Source organism: Salarias fasciatus, chromosome 23 (genome assembly GCF_902148845.1).
Source record: "Salarias fasciatus chromosome 23, fSalaFa1.1, whole genome shotgun sequence".
NCBI lineage: Eukaryota > Metazoa > Chordata > Actinopteri > Blenniiformes > Blenniidae > Salarias > Salarias fasciatus.
In genome coordinates, this window is record NC_043766.1 from 12,218,509 (window position 1) to 12,238,356 (window position 19,848).

At 40.6% G+C, this 19,848-nt stretch overlaps 1 protein-coding gene across 1 annotated transcript; it reads right to left on the reverse strand.

Moving 5' to 3' along the window:
* Positions 1-1,534: 1,534 nt before the first annotated feature.
* Positions 1,535-3,435, reverse strand: foxd3 (forkhead box D3). The gene has a single exon (XM_030083281.1). The coding sequence runs from the start codon at positions 3,067-3,069 to the stop codon at positions 1,873-1,875; it is 1,197 nt and encodes a 398-aa protein (XP_029939141.1). The 5' UTR covers positions 3,070-3,435; the 3' UTR covers positions 1,535-1,872.
* Positions 3,436-19,848: the final 16,413 nt, after the last annotated feature.

The following is a 19,848-nucleotide window of genomic DNA, read 5'->3' on the forward strand; positions in this document are numbered from 1 at the left end:
AGCTCTTTTACACTCATTTTAAAATCATCCAGTCAGTTCTTGTACTAAATCATATCACTCTCTTAATTTATATTGGAGTTAAATTAATTATAATTATGAGATTGGACAATATTGCAAACACAGCATGTTTTTGTCAAGAAAATTTGACATAAAAATTAATTAGTACAATTGTATTATTTTCTAAGCCCACGTATTCAGATTATGGGGAAAAAGACTGAAATAATAATATCATGTATAATGTTACCGTTGTGGTTGTTGACAATGTTAACCTCTATTGCCTGATAATAATAATTCAATAATAATAATAAAGGTAATGAATTTAGTCGGTAGAAATGCCACAGTGACACTGGAGAAGCCTTTTGCATCATCAGCACCTTCTTCGGTGTCTGAAAGTGAATTGAAGCGGAGAGCGAGGCTCCTTTCTCTTTCCCATGGGGATTGGATAAATATAGCGCCGACAACCCGTCACACACACTCATACACACACTCGCACGCGTGCGCGCGCGCGCGCGCTCCATTTGCTGTTTGTGTAAAAGTGATTAGCCAGACACAACTGCGAAACTGTTACCTTTATGGTAGCCAAGCCGCAGAACATCCTGTAAAACGATACAGCAGTGATGTAATGCTAAATTAAAAGGTGTCTGAGCTGTGACCTCCAGTCAATCAAGGATCATTATCAGGAAGACTCTCATAAATATAGCTTTAAAAGCACAACTGCGCTCTTTTATTACCATATTTACCCGGACTCTATGGCTGGTTTTCTATATTATTGTTCACTATCTAACATAAAATGTAATGCCAAGGGTTTTTATTCTTGAAAAAATAGTGGCTAAAAAAAAAAAAATAACAACTGGTATGTTAAGCCACAATTTACCATGTCATCCGCTTAAAATATTCCAACAATTTTGTTTTAATATGATGTTCACATCATCAATAATATTTGTACCCTTTATTTATTTTATTTACATTGCCGTTTTTTAAACCACATATTTCTTTCACCTTCCCAATTCAAATTGCAATCCTAAAAATGAAAGTAATTAATTTTAGGTATTTTAATGGAAATATATTTCAGATAAGCCTAGTGATTTTTTTTTTAAATTGTAGTTATATTATAATTAAAATTATCTGGACTATTCTCAACATTTAACATGAAATGTAAAATTTTGAAAAAAGAATTTGTTAGAAGAAAAAAGAATCATAATTATCAAGTCTGAAAATATATAACAATCCCAATAAAAAAACAACTTAACATTTTAGTATTAAACAAAACATATTTGTCTTTGTGATATGGCTGTCACAACTGCACAACCTGTTTTTTGAAATTTTGCTAAACCATTTCAATAAATGTTTTTTATGAATATGAGACCCATTAAATATCTATTTTCAAACAATTTAAAATTGTTAAAAATGAAGATTAATTTGAATTCTTTCTTCAGTTTATTTACAAATAAATTCAGTTTACAACACAATATACCTACATAGAATGACATATATTTGTTTTTTTTATAATTATCATTATTATAAACAGTCTATTTTTCAGAGCTTTACGTGTCTTGTATGAAAAGGAAGCCAAAATGTGTATCCAGTTGAACTCCCAATACAAAAAGAAAATGTAAAATAAGTATCACAGATTTCAAACAGGAACAAAGGGGAAAAGGGGTAAAATTCAAACAGGTAAAATCATTCTATTTTTACAAATATTTACAAATGTTACCTGTACAGAAACATCTTCTTTTTGTCTTTTTTTCTGCATTTCAACAGTCTTTACATGGCTTTACAGTCCATTGCTGCCTATTGATTTGTGGTCTTCACACTTCTCAACAATAATGTCTATATATAAAAATAAGAGTTTTTCCCCCCCTTGACTTTAAGTCACTGTGAAGGCCATTTGGACACTCCCGCCGCCGTCGCTGAAGGTAAAACGTGTCCAGAAATAATATTTGAGGGTACACTGAGGATGGGAGCGATGGCGGCTGAGGTCCGGGTCAGAGACAGGGACTGGGCGCTCAGCAGGGCGGACTGAACCGTCACCGGAGGACGCAGAAAAGCCTGAGCGGCCGTCGGTGAGGACGAGGACGCGCTGGAGACCCCGATAATGTTTTCTATACTGAAAGACGGCCTGTTTGAAGGCTCCGATTTGATCATGGACGCCGTGCTCAGACTGTTGAGCTGAAGTTGGAGACTCGGGCTGAGCTGAGAGTTGAAGGCCTTTCTGTTCAGTTCCGCCGAGGGCAGGAGAGGGACGCCCGGGGGCAGCATGGGACCTACAGGAGGGATGTACGGGTACTGCAAAGCAGCAGGATGAGAATACGCAGCCGGGTGAATCCCATAGTGTCTCCCGTAGGGGCCCCCGAGGCTGTACGCCCCGAAACTTTGCATCATGAGCGCAGTTTGGTCCCTGAGCACATCTGGCTGAACTCGCTTGAACCTCTTCCTCCTCCTGAGGAAGCTGCCGTTGTCAAACATGTCTTCTGATGCGGGATCAAGGGTCCAGTAGTTGCCTTTCCCGGGATTGCCAGGCTCTCTGGGGATTTTCACGAAGCAGTCGTTGAGGGACAAGTTGTGGCGGATGGAGTTTTGCCACGCCGGGAACTTTTCTCTGTAATATGGAAACCGGTTGCTGATGAACTCACATATCCCGCTGAGGGTCAGCTTTTTCTGCGGGCTCTGGAGGATGGCCATGGTGATGAGGGCGATGTAGGAGTAGGGCGGCTTTACCAGGCTGCTTTTGGGCTTCTGGATGGCACCTCCCGACGCTGCGCTCCCGTCGTGACCCTCTCCCTTTCCAGCGCCCGTCTCTCCCTCCCCTGAACTCTCACAGCAAGGACTCCCGCCGCCGGACCTCATCTCCTCCTTCTCCACCTCGATCTCGTCTTCCCCCTCGTCGTCGCCGGTCTCTGCGCGCAGGTCGTGCAGGATACCCACGCCCGGGCTGTCGCAGTCGCTGTCCACCCTCTCCATGCCCTCCTCGTCTCCCTCGCCCACCACGTCGATATCCACGTCCTCCGCTATGAGAACAGTTTGGCCGGACATGTCGCTGGCTCGTTCGCTGCCTCCAGACAGGGTCATCTCACGGCTTACTCACGAATAAAAAAAGTCTTGCCAAAAGAACTGGGTGGCCGGTGGAGCTGTGTGGATGAGCCTGGCGGTCGGAGCGCACGCACGGCGGTGTCTGTGTGGGACGTCTGCTCGCTCTTGTCAGTCTGAGCGCGACTGAGTCGACAGCCAGCCGGTTCAGCCAACGTGAAACTTCAGCCTCTGTAAATATTCCCCCACTCAGACAGTGAGCAGGCCTGTAAATCGGTGCGTCTTCGCCTCGAAGTTTTTTTGGAGATAGCGCGACTTCTTGCGCTCCGCAGTCCCTTCGCGGTGCGTATATTTCCTAGAGGAGTGATATTTGGAGAGCCAAGTCGAGATGACACATGCTGCTTTTAAAGGCTGGAGCTTTGAACGGGACTGTCTGATGGATTACTTTCCTCAGTATAAGATATACTATCAGCGTGGACACGTGGTTCGGTGACGACAGACGCCCCCTCTCCTCCCTCCCTCCAGCCTCCTCTCCTCTCTGTTAAACCATGCAAACTGGAGTTGTTTCATGGATTTGTCAACAATGGGACATCAGCAGTGCTGCTTTCCGCTGATTTTTGTGTTCGTCCGTCATAGACCATTTAACGGTGGCGGAGGGAGGAGGAGGAGGAGGAGGAGGAGGGGGAGAGAAAATTGGCCGCGGCGCAATTGAAAGATCTGATGCGCAATAATGTGACTGTGTAAAAACAATCCAAACCTTTAACTTTTCTAATGCGAACTGTGTTGACAGCTGCAGAATGAAAGCGACGACAGTTAAGTTAGCGAACTCTTTATTTTATGTCAATCGATGTTTTTAAACTGTTGAATTGCTGCATGTGTTGGGCTTCTAATTTTTAAAACTGGTGCCAGTGCATGTTGTTCTCCTTTAATTTTGGATCTTTTATCTTTTTTAATTTTGTTTATTTGACGTTGAAATGCATGTCTTGATACTCTCAGTTTCACACCCTGTCGTATGTCCCTGACTTTCAATGCAAAGCATGAATTGAAGTGTATTTATTCCCGCAGGATTAGCCGAAGGTGGGAAGAAGCAGCCGCAAAAGCCGTGAATGGAGGGAATAAAGAAATAGTTGGAAGAAGTGCTAACGAGCCCGATCAATTCTTTGCATATGAAAAAAGTAGGAAATGCGGACAGCGGGTGAATGCAAAGAGAACATTTATTCACAGGCATGAAGGTGAGCGGTGTAGGCAGGGCTCACAGGGAGGATGTCGAATCCGATGCAGGAGGTTTCCTGAGCCGTGTGAGAAAATTTGGGAAGAGGAGTGAAAGCGCGTGCTTTTGTGTTTAGGCAAATGTTCAAAGCAGCCGCAGTCAAAGCGCTTGTATTGGAGTGAACGGGTTAAATGACAACGGGGATGTAAATGTAGATATTTTACAGCGTGCCAAGGCGCGCGATTGATTTTATCGGAAGTCTCTGAAGAGGTTAATAAAAATATCAATCATCAACACCCGTCACTTACTTGACATGCATTGTTTCCTTAAATTAAAATATTCATAAAACGAAATTCTGCAGTAATCTGATCAAGTATGTTATTATTATTATTATTATTATCATTATTATTATTATTATTATTATTATTATTATTATTATTATTATTATTATTATTATTATTATTATTATTGTTCAATTTGATGATCTTATTTTTCTGAATCGTCTTGAAATTTTCTATTCTTGTTTATTTTCTTTCTTTCCTTTTCTTTTAGTAGTCTGAGAGTGAGTTTGATCCTTTAATTACACTTTCAGTGCACAGAGGTGCTGCGTCTCCGACACCTCTGCTCCTCGGGATAAAAGTGGGATGAATCAAACACTATCATTAATAATGCGCCTATGGGTCAAAGGACGGAGACACGGCTTCCGATTAAACTCGCACGGTGTTAATCTCTCGGTGACCCGTGATCTGAAGGTCCGTCAATACACTACTTAGCAGATGAAACCAGAGTCTGCATCAACTTTTATCCTGCTCATCAGCGGTGAGCATGCATATTTAAGAAACTTGCTATTTTTTTCTGATTTTTCATTCCAAAATTAACTTTCACGAATGATTGCATTGACTTAAAAATATTTCATCAGTTTTTTTAAGGGACTTTATATATTTTGTACCAGAATCTCAGAGGGCATATTTTCGTTTGCAGATGCTCATATCAATCCTCCTTATTGCCTCCTGTATAGCAATGAAGTCTTTTTTTTTTTAAAGACAATTTTCTAACGCCAGGTAAATCACATGTACTCAGATCATGTCTCGACTAACCTCTCTTTACCTGCCCCCCTCTCTTCATGAGAACAGAGGCATGTGCAGCCGGCCACTATAAAAAAAAGAACATAGTTGCAGTGTTGTGTGAAAGACGGTGTAACTGCTGATATAACCTGACTGCAACAGCACCGAGAGGGGGTTTCAAACCCGTCCTTCCTGTGATCTTTTGAAGCCTCATAAATCCGCTTTTATACCTTCGCAGTTTGTTAATGAAATGTACGTTTTAAGCACACATGCACGGCTTAGCGCGACAAAACCTTTTAGTATAATAAGCCATCTCGCTCCTGCATGACACCGTTAGGGGGGGACAGACGGCGGAGCAGCAGCAGCAGCAGCAGCAGCAGCAGCAGCAGCAGCAGCAGCAGCAGCAGCAGCAGCAGCAGCAGCAGCAGCAGCGGTACAGGTGATGGAGAGGAATCAGCCACCACATGTGATCCATGAAAACTACCCACAAGGTCACCTAACAAATAATTGTGATGATAATAACGTGATACCCTGGTGATTTCTAAAGGCCAAATTTTGTTTCCTGTCTTATCCCATGTGCAGGACGTTCCTCTGTATCTGGATGGGGTCAGAGGTTAGGGCCACCTGAAGAAGACTGGAGGAGTCACGACAGTCAGAGTCAAAACAAAACATAAAACAAGCAAAATATTACTGCTACTGGTGCTAATACTCCCTACTACTAGTGCTGCTACAACTAATAATAACAATTATAATAATCTTTGCACTTCCCCTGTATACTGAATAATTAAAGCAAGAATGTGAGACTCAGGAACCACATTATATATGGAGTGTGAAAAAAGTTTTTTGTTTTTCATTTGCAGCTGTGTCATAATATAGATTTCTGAAATTGCAACAACAGTGCTGTTTTCTTGTAAACCTGCCTGATATACGATTAAAATGTTGTTATTCCTGTGTTAGGCTTAAAAAAACTTTGCATTGTTGAAATTATGTGAAATTTGACACCAAAAAAACAATTAACACGGTAGTACACTTTGAGGACAATTTGACAACGGTATAAGGAAAACACCTTGAGTGGTTTGCTTTTTGACTAACCTTTTATCTTTTCCAATCAACCAATTATCAATAGTGACTGTACACTCTCTGTTTATAAAGTGTTTCTTAATAATATACAAGCAAAAACCTAAGGAAGCTTTAGAAAGAAATTAGATTAAAAAACAAATAAACAACTTAAAATTATAATAATCACCTTAAAAAAAATCTGAAGTTGTAAACATATTAAACACTTTGTGCTTTGCTTTGAAATCTGCTATTTTCGAAGGCACATTTTTGAGAGGTAACTCATTTAATTAATTAGGTGAGAGATCAGTCGGGGGCAGCAGCTATTACAACGATTTGATAAATTAATGCGTTGTTAGCGCGCCTGTAATTACGACCATTATGTTAATTATTTTACACCAGTAGCCAAATCTTCAGCTTGTCAGATTTAATAAAAACAAGACGAATCTCGACGTATCAGCAAAGCTGCGCACCGTACATAACACAGCCGTGTCACCCTAAAAAAAAAAAGGAAAAGTAAAGAAAAGCAGAGAGAGACATTACCCCACTAAATTGGATTTGTGGAAAGTAGTGAGAAATCTGTAGAAGAGGGGAAAGAGGCAAGCGTGCGGGCTCTCCGATGTTTTTTGTTTCTTCCTCCTTCTTTTTTTTTGGGGGGGGGGGGAAATCACCATTTTAAACCCTTTTTTCTGAGATTCCACTCTATCAAGCGGCAAGTTTCTGTCAAACAATATGATGGAGCTCATTTTTCCCCTCCACCCACCCACCCCCCTCAGGATCAGCCTGATCTTTCCGCCACATCAAACCACAAAGGGCCCAACATCCACTTGTGTACTCTGCGTGCGTGTGTGCATATGTGTATTGGATCTATTTGACATGTCTGTATAAAGACCCACGCTTAACATCGAACACCTCACCTTGTTTCTACGCACTTTCTGTTGACGCGTTTTTGTTTTTGCACCATTATTGTTGTCGGGACATTATATGTTTAATGATTAATAGTTTTAGAACGATGTGATAATTTGCAATTCACCAATTTACGTTTTCATTACAATCAATCTGCATATTTATGGTTTTCCACCAAACAAGCATTGGGAAGTGTCACTGTTACAAAATAACGCACATTTACACGAATTTAAAATATTTTTCGATTTTTCTGTTGAATTGGACGGTTCTGTACAGCAGAGACATGTCTCATCAGTCTGCATGAATTTCGCAAGTTTACACTGACCACGTGTTTTTACTAAAATATCATAGGTTTGTTTTTTTTTTTGGGGGGGGGGGGAGAAACAGTCAAATTATATGGATTATCAATGGAATATTTGATTCTGGTCTGATGACTATGAGATGTTAATTGACACAGTGAGTGAGAATAAAGAAAATGTCTAAGCACATGCACTTTATGATATCAATACATTTTCCAACACGTTTAACAGGTTTATTGGTGGCCAACAGTCTTGCTGAAAAATCTTGTCATGACCATGACAATCAACTATGAAAAACCCATTTCCAGAAAAACAAAATTCAATGTGTCCACTTCTATTTTATACCATCATTCCAGATCTTTGCATTCCGTGTATCCTTTTGCATTGCTTTAGGGTGTCATTTCCTTTTTAAACTGACTCATAAATTAAGTAAAAGATAAATCAACAGCTCTGAGACATTTCCGTGCATTTTGATTTATTTGGTTATGGTTTGGACAAAGCTACTGAAAGCGCAGTGCTGTGAGCGCGGTTCCTCTGCATGCACCCGCTCTCCGTCCGGTTGCCCGTCAGGAGCAGCCCCATGGGAAGGCGGGGAGGGAATCACGGGTGCTGGTGGGAAAGTGACACCTCCAGCTAAATACGGCCGGATTACCATGCCAATATGTACTTGTTAAAGAGGTGCAACGACACCCAGTTTGTAGGCTTTTTGTCATTCAGATTAAGGCCGAAAGGTGCACATTAGAATATCATGCTTTGCACGAGCGCAGAGACAGCGGGCCGTAAAACAGCACAAATTGGCCCTCTGTAGCGGGTATTTAGCAGGGTATCAAAACACATGCAAGCTGGGTTTCGCACCAAAAATCAGTTTCTGCGTGAAACATCGGGAAACAGTAGCTATCGGTGTCAGAGTAGGCTGAAAACTAGAATTATCTTAGACCAATCGATATTAAAAAAGGCTGCAATTTTAAATAACAGAAAATATATAGTTTCCAACTCTTTTCCACATAGCTGTGGGTAATTCTGAATGATCTGGGAAACCACGTGCTGACGCTCAACGTAGCAGGATAATTCATCACAAAATGCAAATAAAAATACGCTAAACAGGACACACACTCGCAAAATGACACGCTTCCCCATAGAAACGCCCAATGAAAGTCCCCGAGCGCCAATATTAATGTTTGAACGCGAGGCAGCTTTTCTCCTAATTCAAATCAAAGGAAAATCTCATTCAGCGCGACCCCTGAACTCAATATCCTCTTGCCTATTGATGCATACATATATGTAACATCACAGCAAATTACCTCCCACATTCAGTCTGCCCTGCCCATAATAATATTCCTTCACATAATCTGTCAAGTTCTTCACTGAAACGTTTTACCTTTTCTCGAACCCAATTATTGTATAAGAAAGAGATGATGATGAGGAGGATGTGCGATGATGATGATGATGATGATGATGATGAAACCCAATATTAGATTATTGAGATGTTTTGATATAATGATGGATTGAAATTTGTTTTATTTCTAAAAACATGTTTGTGTTTGTGCCTGTGGTTCCATAAGAGTAATAGTCTCCAAAAAAAAAAAAAAAAAGATTATCAGTCCATGATATACTATTTCTGCTGGCACCTCAAATTCATTCTAAACCATGGTCCTTCTCTAAAACACGGTTCACCCCCATCTATTATTTACTTTATACAAAATGTGTCCTTGTCTGTTATTCCAGAGGGGAAGTGCATATCACACATCCTAATCAAAGTCATGGTGCTGTCTCTTGAAATTAAGGACTCCACCTTTAAATTGTCAATTACTGGGAGGTTAAGTGGACTGAATAGACCCAATGATTCAAATCAGGTGTTGCAATTTACTTCACATCACTATCTGACTTCATTTCATTGTGGCCCCAGTGCCCTGGCAATGAAGTGCTTTTACACAAAGAAAATGTAAACCGGTTTTTCCTCTGGGGATGCTGTGACTTACAGTATATCACACATATTTTATGCCAAACATTTATAAAAGTGATAAAATTACAGGTTGATCAGTTCTTCTCCATACTAATGCTCACTTTGCTTCTAAGATGTTTGCATTTTTTATTTATTTTTCAATACAATGGAGTCTGATGACTTGTTATGATTTGTTGTGACACAAATAAGTATTGAATTACAAAAATAACATAAATGACTGATGTTGCATTTCACCACACTCAGTGTCTCCTTGCAGAGTTGACTTCTTGTGACCTCAAGCTAATGTTATTTTCTAATATTACATTTCATTTATCTCAACTCATTATTGAACAGATTATTAATTTCTGTCTCCAGTGTTGTTTTGTTTGTGTTTTTGTTAAACGATTATAATGATGATGTGATTTGATGAAATTTAAACTTGTCAGTGTCAGTGCTGTGCATATCAACTTTGTTTTAAGACAACTGGTACAATATTTATGACCTTGTTAAAATAAAACTTTGAACAGTGACTCATAATGGATCCTCATGTTGTTCATTACAATATTCAGAAGAAAACCACACTCTAAGGGTATATATAAAAAAGATTATGTTTCACAACAGTGGATGCAGTGATTGTTGTATTCATCCTGAGAGCAGCATATTTCACTCCATAAAATTAATTAAGTCTTAAAAGAAGAGTAAAATTTGCAAATCTTTCCAAAATGTGAAGATAAAATCCACGAACAGTTGTTTTTCATCAAACGTGTAACACATAATTGAAACTATAATTTTCATTAGTGATCGAAAGTTTACTGTATAGTAATGCATGGTATGTCAAAAGTTTCAAGCCCCTAAAGCCGTTATAAAAGCAGCTATCACCTATTGTTTTTAAAATAAGTGGAGTAGAAATTCCGGTGTTTCCTTCTGATTTGCAAATGTGACTGAAATAACAAGGAAGTATGAGAGCACCTTATGAGTATTTGAGTACATTTATTTAGTTACTGCCCTTCCAGAGCCACATTTTAGATTTATGAAAAGTATCATGAGGTCAAAACATCCATTTGAATAATTATCACTCTTCATTACTGACTCAGACTTTCTCGGCATTTGCTACTTCATACATACTTGCTTCTATTTCAACAGGATTTAATATCTAAAATAAAATACAAAGTTAACAGATAAACTGTGATAATACCCAAAGTTGTCACCCTCGCAGCCATGCTGGGAGTCTGAAGTCCAACACACAAGCATCAATATTTTACCATCCCTCAAGAATCCTTTTTAAAGATGCAATCAATGCCTCCTATTCATTATCCATGTGTATGTCTTCTAGGTATGGCCTTTGTCATTAAGCAATAATTCTCCCCTCCACAGTTCCACATTACTTCGCTGCTCCATACTTTTACAAATGCCTCGGGGCTATAAATACTAATGAAATCTCTTTGCTTAATTTGATTTTGCTGGTACACTTGCAGTTATGGCTGAACTTTCCCACGAGAGAGGCTGATTGAACACTTTCAAGTCCTTATGGAAGCAGGAAAACATTCCAAAGAGCTGGGGAGATCATTTCCATAATTACCCCGATTGGCAGCCTAATGACCTTCTGTGACAATAAAAAGATCTCTTGTTAATTCCATTTCTGTCGCTGACATTCAAGAGATTCCTATCTTACATGTTTGAGGGTTCACAAGATAACAAGTGTACTTTTTTTCCCTCCAGTTTTCAGGCAGCAAAAGAGCAACCCCATTCAGCTTTGCTCCCGCAGACACACTGCAGTGATGTGGCTGTGCGCGCCTCTGCTGTGAAAGGGATATACTTGTGCCTGCACAGCTCATCCACCCTGCCCCAAAGTTCGGTAATTTATGGGCCTGGGGGAGATTATAAAGATGGATCTTTGAGGCAATCAATTCTCGTGTTGCGTTTTGAATGGTGGGATAGAAATGAAGTGCAGAATAATTAAAAAGATCACAAGTCCCCCCTCGCATGTAATAATGAGTAGCTCCAAAGGCAGTGGGTTCTACTACAGTGCCGGAGGAAGTGCCTTTGATTTGACTGCGAGGACACCCGGCCCGGTCCAACACACCGCGGCACAATAGGGGGGTTTCACCCTCCACCACACTCTGAAGCTACACAGCAGCTCTGTAACTGTTTGATTGGGGACTGTGTGCTTGTCCACCAGGCAGATCATAAGCAGATACTGTTGTCAGAGGAAACGGAGAGTGGTGGTGGGGGTCGGGGGTGAATAGGGGGGTGGTTGCTTGGATGTCAGGATGACTCAGAGCTGGCATGAAAAAGTGACGGGGGTGGTTGTTTGGAATATGTTTGACTGTGACCACAATGCTCGGAGTGTTATGGGATGTTAAAATAAAATCTGTCCTTTCTTTGCATATGAATCGGTGTCAAAATGTACCATCAGGCCTCTGCATGCACAACTGTGGGCTATTGTGCGCTCATAAACTCAACTGAAGCCTTTTTATATCCCTGAATGTATTAGACTGCATATGAAATGTGCATTTCTAAGTACTTGTCAGTGCATCTTTTTACTTTATTTCTGAAAATGACAGGCTTTTGTGCAAATAAACATATCTTGTTTCGCCCAGATTGTGCTGCTAAATGCTCAGAGCACATGATGACGTGCCACTGAAGGTAAAGACGCTCAAATTTTACAGGAACATGCAGGTTCTCCATTGTGATGACAAAAATTAGGCAAAAAGATGCCACTGCTCGGTGGTGGTGAGGGTGTCCAGGAGGCAGATGGCAGCATGTGTGACGAGTTTCCTCTGCTGGAAGGGGGAATGTAATGACACCTGGCAGCAGCCTCTCAATGAATGCCATTTTTCTGGTCACTTGGTCAACTCAACATTGGCCCACTGCACACAATTACAGAGACACATGATGCTGGTGGCAGTCGATTTAGACAGGATATTTGTTATGAAGGTTTTGGACATCCTCATCATTTGTGCACTTCACCTCAGCTTTGTTCTGTATTATCACAAGCAAATCTGGATGTTTTTGTAAAAGCTGCAAGTTTTTTCTTTGATAAAAGGATGTAAATTTTTCAAGTACAATTCTGTAGGTGCAAACATCAGTGCAGTCCTACATTGTTTAGATGATGAAGTTTAGCCATATTGTGCAATAAGGAGACTTGGTTGTACAATTTCAACAAAGTTTCTCTACAAATTGTGCAATACTTACTTTTTTCCATAGCACAACAACAGTCATTCCACAAAATTGCTCTGAAATTGTGGCATGGGTACATTTCATCTACTTTTTCTTTTCTGCGGACATGCAGGTCATGTGACTATCAACTTTCTTCCCAGCTTCAAGAAAAACATATTGGACATCTCTTCAATCTTTGGCAGAAACTCTTCCGAAAAAGTTCAGACTTCCATAAAGAGAGCTCAACCTACAGAACCTCTACACATACTGAATGATGGATTATGATATTGATTTGACTGAACTTTTCTGTCACTTCCTTTTTTCCAAAAAGTAAGCCCCAACATTGTTCACTTTATATCTTGTGTGGCACAGGTTTTCTTTTTACTGACAGAGAACTACAATGCTTTGACATTTGTTTCAAGAGACATTTTATATTTTGATTACTAATTAAGAGACTTTCTAAGTATTCAGATTATACAAAAAACAAACCAAAAAAAAAAAAAAAAAACGCAATCATCTGTTGCTATGCATTATAAACTACATGCAGTAATTATCATCAATTTTTTCTTTCTACTTGTTATTCCAGTTGTAGGAGCTGATATATCAATAAATGCATTTCTCCTCTGCAGATTAAGTGTATTTTTAATTGGGGTGCATGATATTGGATACGTGCCAATACCCAATATGCTGATGTTTTTAAAACAACAGATTGCCGATGCCCATACCAGTATACTCCAGTGTCAACAGATATGTTGGCACATCAAAATCACATGATGGATTTTTAAGGTGATGCAGTAGTCATATCTCATAGTAACAAGATCCACTGACTTCTCACATTCCATTCACTGTCTATATGAAATGCTCCACAGTGCATGCCGGGTGTGTTGCATTGCATTGTCCCAGAGCTGCCCTCATGTCATTTGTATAAAGTTGAATCCTGCCAACTTCACATCAGACTGTTACAGAGGGGGTTAGAGGTGCATGTGCAGGAAGCAAGTGCAAGTGGAGACAGTAGTTGCAGTTTACAAAGCGTTATTTGACTTATCAAGTCTCTGATTAGCGAGCTGGCATTCAACCGACCTTAAGCGTTGAAATTTAGTTGACATAATGTCAGTTGATGAAAAATGTTAATTTAACGTCAAAACAACGTTGACACAAAATGGTTGAAGTTGTGTCATAAAGTCACTGTGGATTCAACATTTAAATAACAACATTTTTTAAATGTATATCTAATCGTCAGTATTTTTGAAATCATGACTTCTAAAAATTTTGCTGAAATATGTCAGTTGAAAAACAACGTTATTCCAACATCCAGACAACGCTGATAAATTTACCATTGGAAAAGTGTTTATGTGAATGTTAACCCCCGCCTTGTATTTCTTTTTGTTTGAGTCTGTTTGTTTTCATTGTCTCGTCAAGATAGAATTACAGCCACCCAAGCGGTCAAATTTAGCACGTAATTTCATCAAATTATGAACTTGGGTGAAACACAAAACAAATATTTTTAAAACCACCACTTTGTTTCGTGTATATTGCACAGTATTTCACGATAAGTAGTTTTCTGCAAAATAGTGGTCAGCCTCCCATTTACAGAAACAATATAGAGTTAACTATTAACTCAACAGGTAAGGCTGATGCTTGTTGAATAGTAAGTTGTAAGTTCAAATCCCATGTGTTTCACCCATCTGTGAGAAAAAAAAATGCTTGAAATGACTGAAAAACTACGCCTGAACATCAGACTGCAAGCCTAATGGTCAATTTTATGTATAATGTTCTGCACTTTTGCTGCTGTACTGCTCAGTTTAGCTAAAACCAACACTGATTCATGGTTGAAGACATGAAGCTGAAATAATGTTGTGATTTCAATGTTGATTAGATTTGCAAAATCAAAACAAAATTCAACAGTTATTCAACTTTGGCTGGGTTACAAGTACAGAATGGACGTGGAGATCGGGTCAAGGGCAGGTGGACAGCTGGGGCCGGCAGACAGAACTGTGTTGGGATCACCAGTTGAGTGGATCTTCAGCCTGGAAGCAGAGAAAACAACTCAGCCAACATGACTTCAGATCACTGAGAGGAGAAACACATGTCACAAACTCACTACTGACTGACTGCTCTCCTCCATGGGTTTGCTTGATGTACTGCACTGGGATTTATGATCCTTTCAATCTCAAACGGTCCCACGAAGCAGGAGGCGAGCTTTTTGGATTCGACTGTGGACTGGGAGTGGAAGTGCCAAGGCCCTCAGCAATAGCTCCTGATGGTTGGTCTTGATCTCCATTTTGTGGGAAGACTGTAGCAGTGTAGAATGGACCTGATTTCAGACCCTCTCACTCCTCTTCATAGCAGCCTGGACAGAGAGCCCCTCCAACTCCAGTTCCTGGGACAGGAACAAAGGGGGCTGGTACCCCAGGCAGCACTGGAGCAGAGATAAACCAGATGAACAATTGGTCAGAGTTGTGTGCACACTCGACCCATGGAAGATGGTGGCTCTAGGCTGAACAGTTCTTGACAGTGATGTTGACCAGAAATCAATGTGAGGACATAACAAGCCATCCTTCATGCTGATGAAGAGAAACTACATGCCCACACGAGAGGAAGATGGTAACAGCAGCCAGGGATTCACAAATGTAGGTTTCCATGGCAGAACATTCAGTTCGGAACAGATTCTACAGCCAAAAGTTGGTCAACATGGGTCCAGGGAGGAGATCTATGGAGCGTAAGATAAATGCAGGTGCAGTTAGAGGGCCTTGTACTTGCTGAAGACCTGGGCCAGGCCATGATAAACACTCAGAACCAAAGAGAGGTCGATGGACTCAGATGGAGTTGGCTGTGAAGGAGCATCAGATATCCGGGCTGAACAGTGGTTCAGACAGAATGGGCTTCAACAGTTCTCCTCTTCTTTCACCTAGTTGATCTGGGGGCTATGGTTACGCAGCCAGGGGTACCCCAGCACCAACGGAGAGTGGGAGTGGTCAAACAAGTGAAAAGCAATAATCTACTGGTGGTTTCTGCGAGCACCAGACTCTCAGGAGTCATCTTATGGCTGACTTAAGCAAGATGGAGTCCATTGAGGAATTGAACTTCTGAGATGGACTCCGTTGGAACTGAGAGAATTTTAGGCTGACAAGCTAGCTGAACATCCATGAAAATTTGTTTGGCTCCAGAGTCCACAAAGGCTCAAACAGGTAATCTGCGAACAAAGCATGCTGGTCACCTGGAAGTATTTGGGGGAGTCAGTGATGGTTTGGCTCACCCAGGCCGTAGCCCCTCACCTACCAGGAAGTCTGCCCTTTACCCGGACTTGTGGGGCAGTTAGTGATGCAATGACCTGGCCTGCCTCAGTAAAGACAGGCATTTTTGGCTATGTGATCGTCCCTCTGCTGTGGAGTCAGCTGAGCCTGGCTAATCTGCTTAGTACTGGATCCGGGGGTGATGACGGAAATCCTGAACCAACCGGCTGGTCATGCACCAGAGGAACAAGACCAGCCAAGGGTGCGCTGTGAGATGCGGTATGGTGAGTGCCAACAAGTGGCTGACTCCTCCTTGCGATGGTCCTGAATTCCCCGGCAGAAAATACTTTGCATTGAGTGGTCGTTCCAAATACTACACGCAGCTAAGGTCTGGAGCTCCACAGTGAGCTAAGCCATGATGCGCCTCTCCAGTGGATGAGTGTGAGTTGGTCTTTAGCATCCCTGCCTCCAACTGGGAGGTCGAAGTTCCTCCTCAGTTTCTGGGTAAGGGCTTGGTAGGTCTGGCAGATCGTCACTTGGCTCTCCCACTGAGTGATCTCCTATGTTCTGGCAAGTCCAGAAATGAGCCCATTCAGGTAAGCGATGCAGCATAAGCCTGTGGCTCTAATTCAAAAATCAGGCTGACATGGGTCAGAAAAGTCAAGCAGAACCCTGGGTCTCCAGCTCTCTGGGGTAGGTGCAGAGGGCTCCTAAGGGTTAACATGGATCTGGGTTCCAGGATTCAAGGCTGTGGGAGTCTAATCTGAACTCCCAGTTGGATGGTTCAGTTGTGTAGACAAGCTGGAGAACTGGGAAGTTAACTGAGCAGAGCTGGGTTGTTTTCCATCAGGTAAAGAATCATGTTGTTCTAGTTTTACATCTTGGTTGGCTAGTGTGTGTTGAACGGAAGAATTTGGTTCTGTTTCGGACTTGCCATCTGCTGAGCTCATCTTGGCTAAACCATACTCTTATGGAAAGAAGCATCAGGCCAGAGGCTCAGGTGCGGAAAGCATGCGGAGACAGTAATTAAAGTTTACAAACAAAGCGTTATTTGATTTCTGGTGGGGAAAAAAAAATGGATCCACCACGAGTTCATATTGCTGAGAGCAGAAATACATTTCGAAATCTGACGACAGTGAATGCCACGGTCCCTCATCAGGGAAATGATCTCCACCCGGCAATGCAGGTGAAACAAATCTCTGTGATCCTGAGCCTGTACCTCACTTCAGCAAACACAGCCTGGCACCGCCCTTCTGAACAGAGGAGAGGGGAACTGAAACAAAATGACAACGCCCCTGTGGGAGGCAGCAGTATAGAAAAGGGATGAAATGGGAAAGGCAACAACAGATATATGTAGCAACAATTTGTGATTAATATTGGATAATTTTGCATTTGGTTGAATTTGCTTCATAATGAAAATAAAGGATTTTGATTTTATTTTTGTATTCTTTATGTGTATGTACAGAATGAAAAAAATTCAAACTGGATCAAAAACTTTTCTTGTTACTGCTTTTGCATCTGATTGTAACCAAAACCATCTGGTTTGTGGCTGTTTTTCAGACAGCAGCAGCTTCAGCTTCACTGAAGCAAATTGTGGAGAATCAAGTCAATTGTACCATCTAAGCTTGTTAGAAAATCATCAAAGTTCTGTGGTTACTCTTTATTTGGCTGGCTTTTTCTTGGCCTGTCATGTCACAGCTCAGCAACCCAAAAAGCTAAACAGCTAATGAAGCCATGTGACTGTGTTTGAGAAAGCAGTTCAGAACAGCAAATCCAATTATCATGTTAGAATTCTGCATGAAAACAATCTACACTAGAAATTAGACGTATTCCTGTCAGATGACTCAAGTTAGAGGGGCTAACACCATTAGGACAAGCCTTGCGCCTTCTTTGAATATTATCAAATGTTTACAAAAGACCTTAATATGCTAAAATGCAATAAGAATTTTGGCTGGTTTCTTTGCACCAGCTTCTGCTTTGACTTGAGATTTCTTTGACTTTTTTTTTTCACTCTGGGCAGGAAAAAAGAACACACTTAACATGTGTTTTGAAATTTTTTTTGTATTTTTAGAAAGCAGTCAATAAAGGAATGGAAGCACACAACTAAAAAAATGCAGTATGCTCATAAATTGAATCTTGGTTATGGCCTAACGATGTCTGAATTAGAAGTGACTCAGTGAACAGTTCTGCAAAAAACTTTCAGCTCAGTACAAATCTATGGTTCCTTGCTGTGTTACAAACTATCTAAATTAATGTGGGTGCGATGTGATTAAGCTGCACTCCATCTGGTTGCCAGTCCATAACACAGAGAGAGAGAGAGAGACAATCACACAAGGTCACTAAACAACCTCACATGTACTTCTTTTGGACCGTGGGAGGAAATCAGAAACCCACGCACATGCAGAGACAATATGCCAACTCAATACAGAAAGGCCTGGTCGGAATTTGAACCCATGACTTTTACGCTGTGAGGTGAGAGTGCTAATCACTGCATCGCTGTGCAGCCCTTAGACTGCGTATGCTTATCTGTAACCGTTGTTATGTGTGTGGTGATCATAACAAATGTGGCCAAATCCCAAAAGAACGGCATGTTTCAGTAACATTTTTTAAGAAGACACTTTAGGGGTCTCATTGTTGACTACTTCCTGGTATGTTGATGACCCCTTGTCACAAATCTCTTCATCCAGCTTTCTCACAACTCAGTAGCAGTGCTGGTGCATGGTGCTACATATGAGATAGAAGTTGATCTTTCAGAATAAAGTAATTGTATGAGACAGAAGAACTGGAAAGAGGGGGAACTGAGGCACTACATAAAATGACAGCATATGAAAAACAATAGCATGTTTGAGGAATTGTTGAAGACTATACCAACATGAAAACATTTTTTTTTTAAAGAAACATCTTCTTAGTTTATGTCATTTGCATTGAATGTGTGCAGCACCATTGATTTTGCAAAAGTAAGATATGAGATAAAGGGTCTGATATAATAATGAAGATAATGAGCATGAGAATGTACTGTTATCAAAAACTACAAACTTAAACTGTATTTCACACAACAAGGTCATTGGCATAAGTCAGAACTGCAAAATATTTTATAGAACTGAAATGAAGTTGACTGAAAAGTGAATTTCATTTCAATCTGCTCAGTGCCTACTACACCACAACCGACAAACAGAAACGTCAAGCTTGCCAGGTGGTGATTAAGATATTTTGATTGTTATACAGCTGCTGCAGTTGTCTCCCTCCAACATTTCCTTTCAATAATAATATGGCTTAGCTTTCAAAACAATAAAAAAAAATCCATGCTTTATATATTAATTAATTTATTTTTTGATTACCAGAGACAAGCTGGCAATCAACTGAAACAACTAGAACTTGGTGGAGAACATGCAAAGATTGTTAAAATAAGATTAAAAAATCTGATTACAAATCAATATTGCTTCATGTGTGCTTCATGCTTTATTTCTTTGGTAAAATATTGATCTAAAAAAAAAAATCACAACATCCTCTGAAATAACATGCAGCAATAATCATCCTTTCCAGTTTTCACCTCTCTCCTTTGGAGATGAAGACTTTACCGCACTTATGTAATGATTACCCATTTTGCTTTCTCCACAGGGACTTGCCATCTTGGGTGAGGTTTCTTGTGCTTCCTGCAAAGTGGGCTTCAAACTTTAAGAAACTAACAAAAGGTCTATTCTCTTCTGTGTTGCTCTTCTCCATCACCCAGCTCCAGGGCATAGCAGATCAGCTCAAACCCCAGTATTGTCTGGGCAAAACCACATATTAAATTTGCCCTGCATAAGCCATTTCATTGAGCTGCAGCAGGAATTCCTTTGCTGGGTCATTCATCTGTGTACATGGTTTGGACACACATTTGAGACAAAGCAAGCCAGTCAAGGATAATATTGAGGAAGTTACATACATTTCAAGTTGTGCAGAATATGTCATC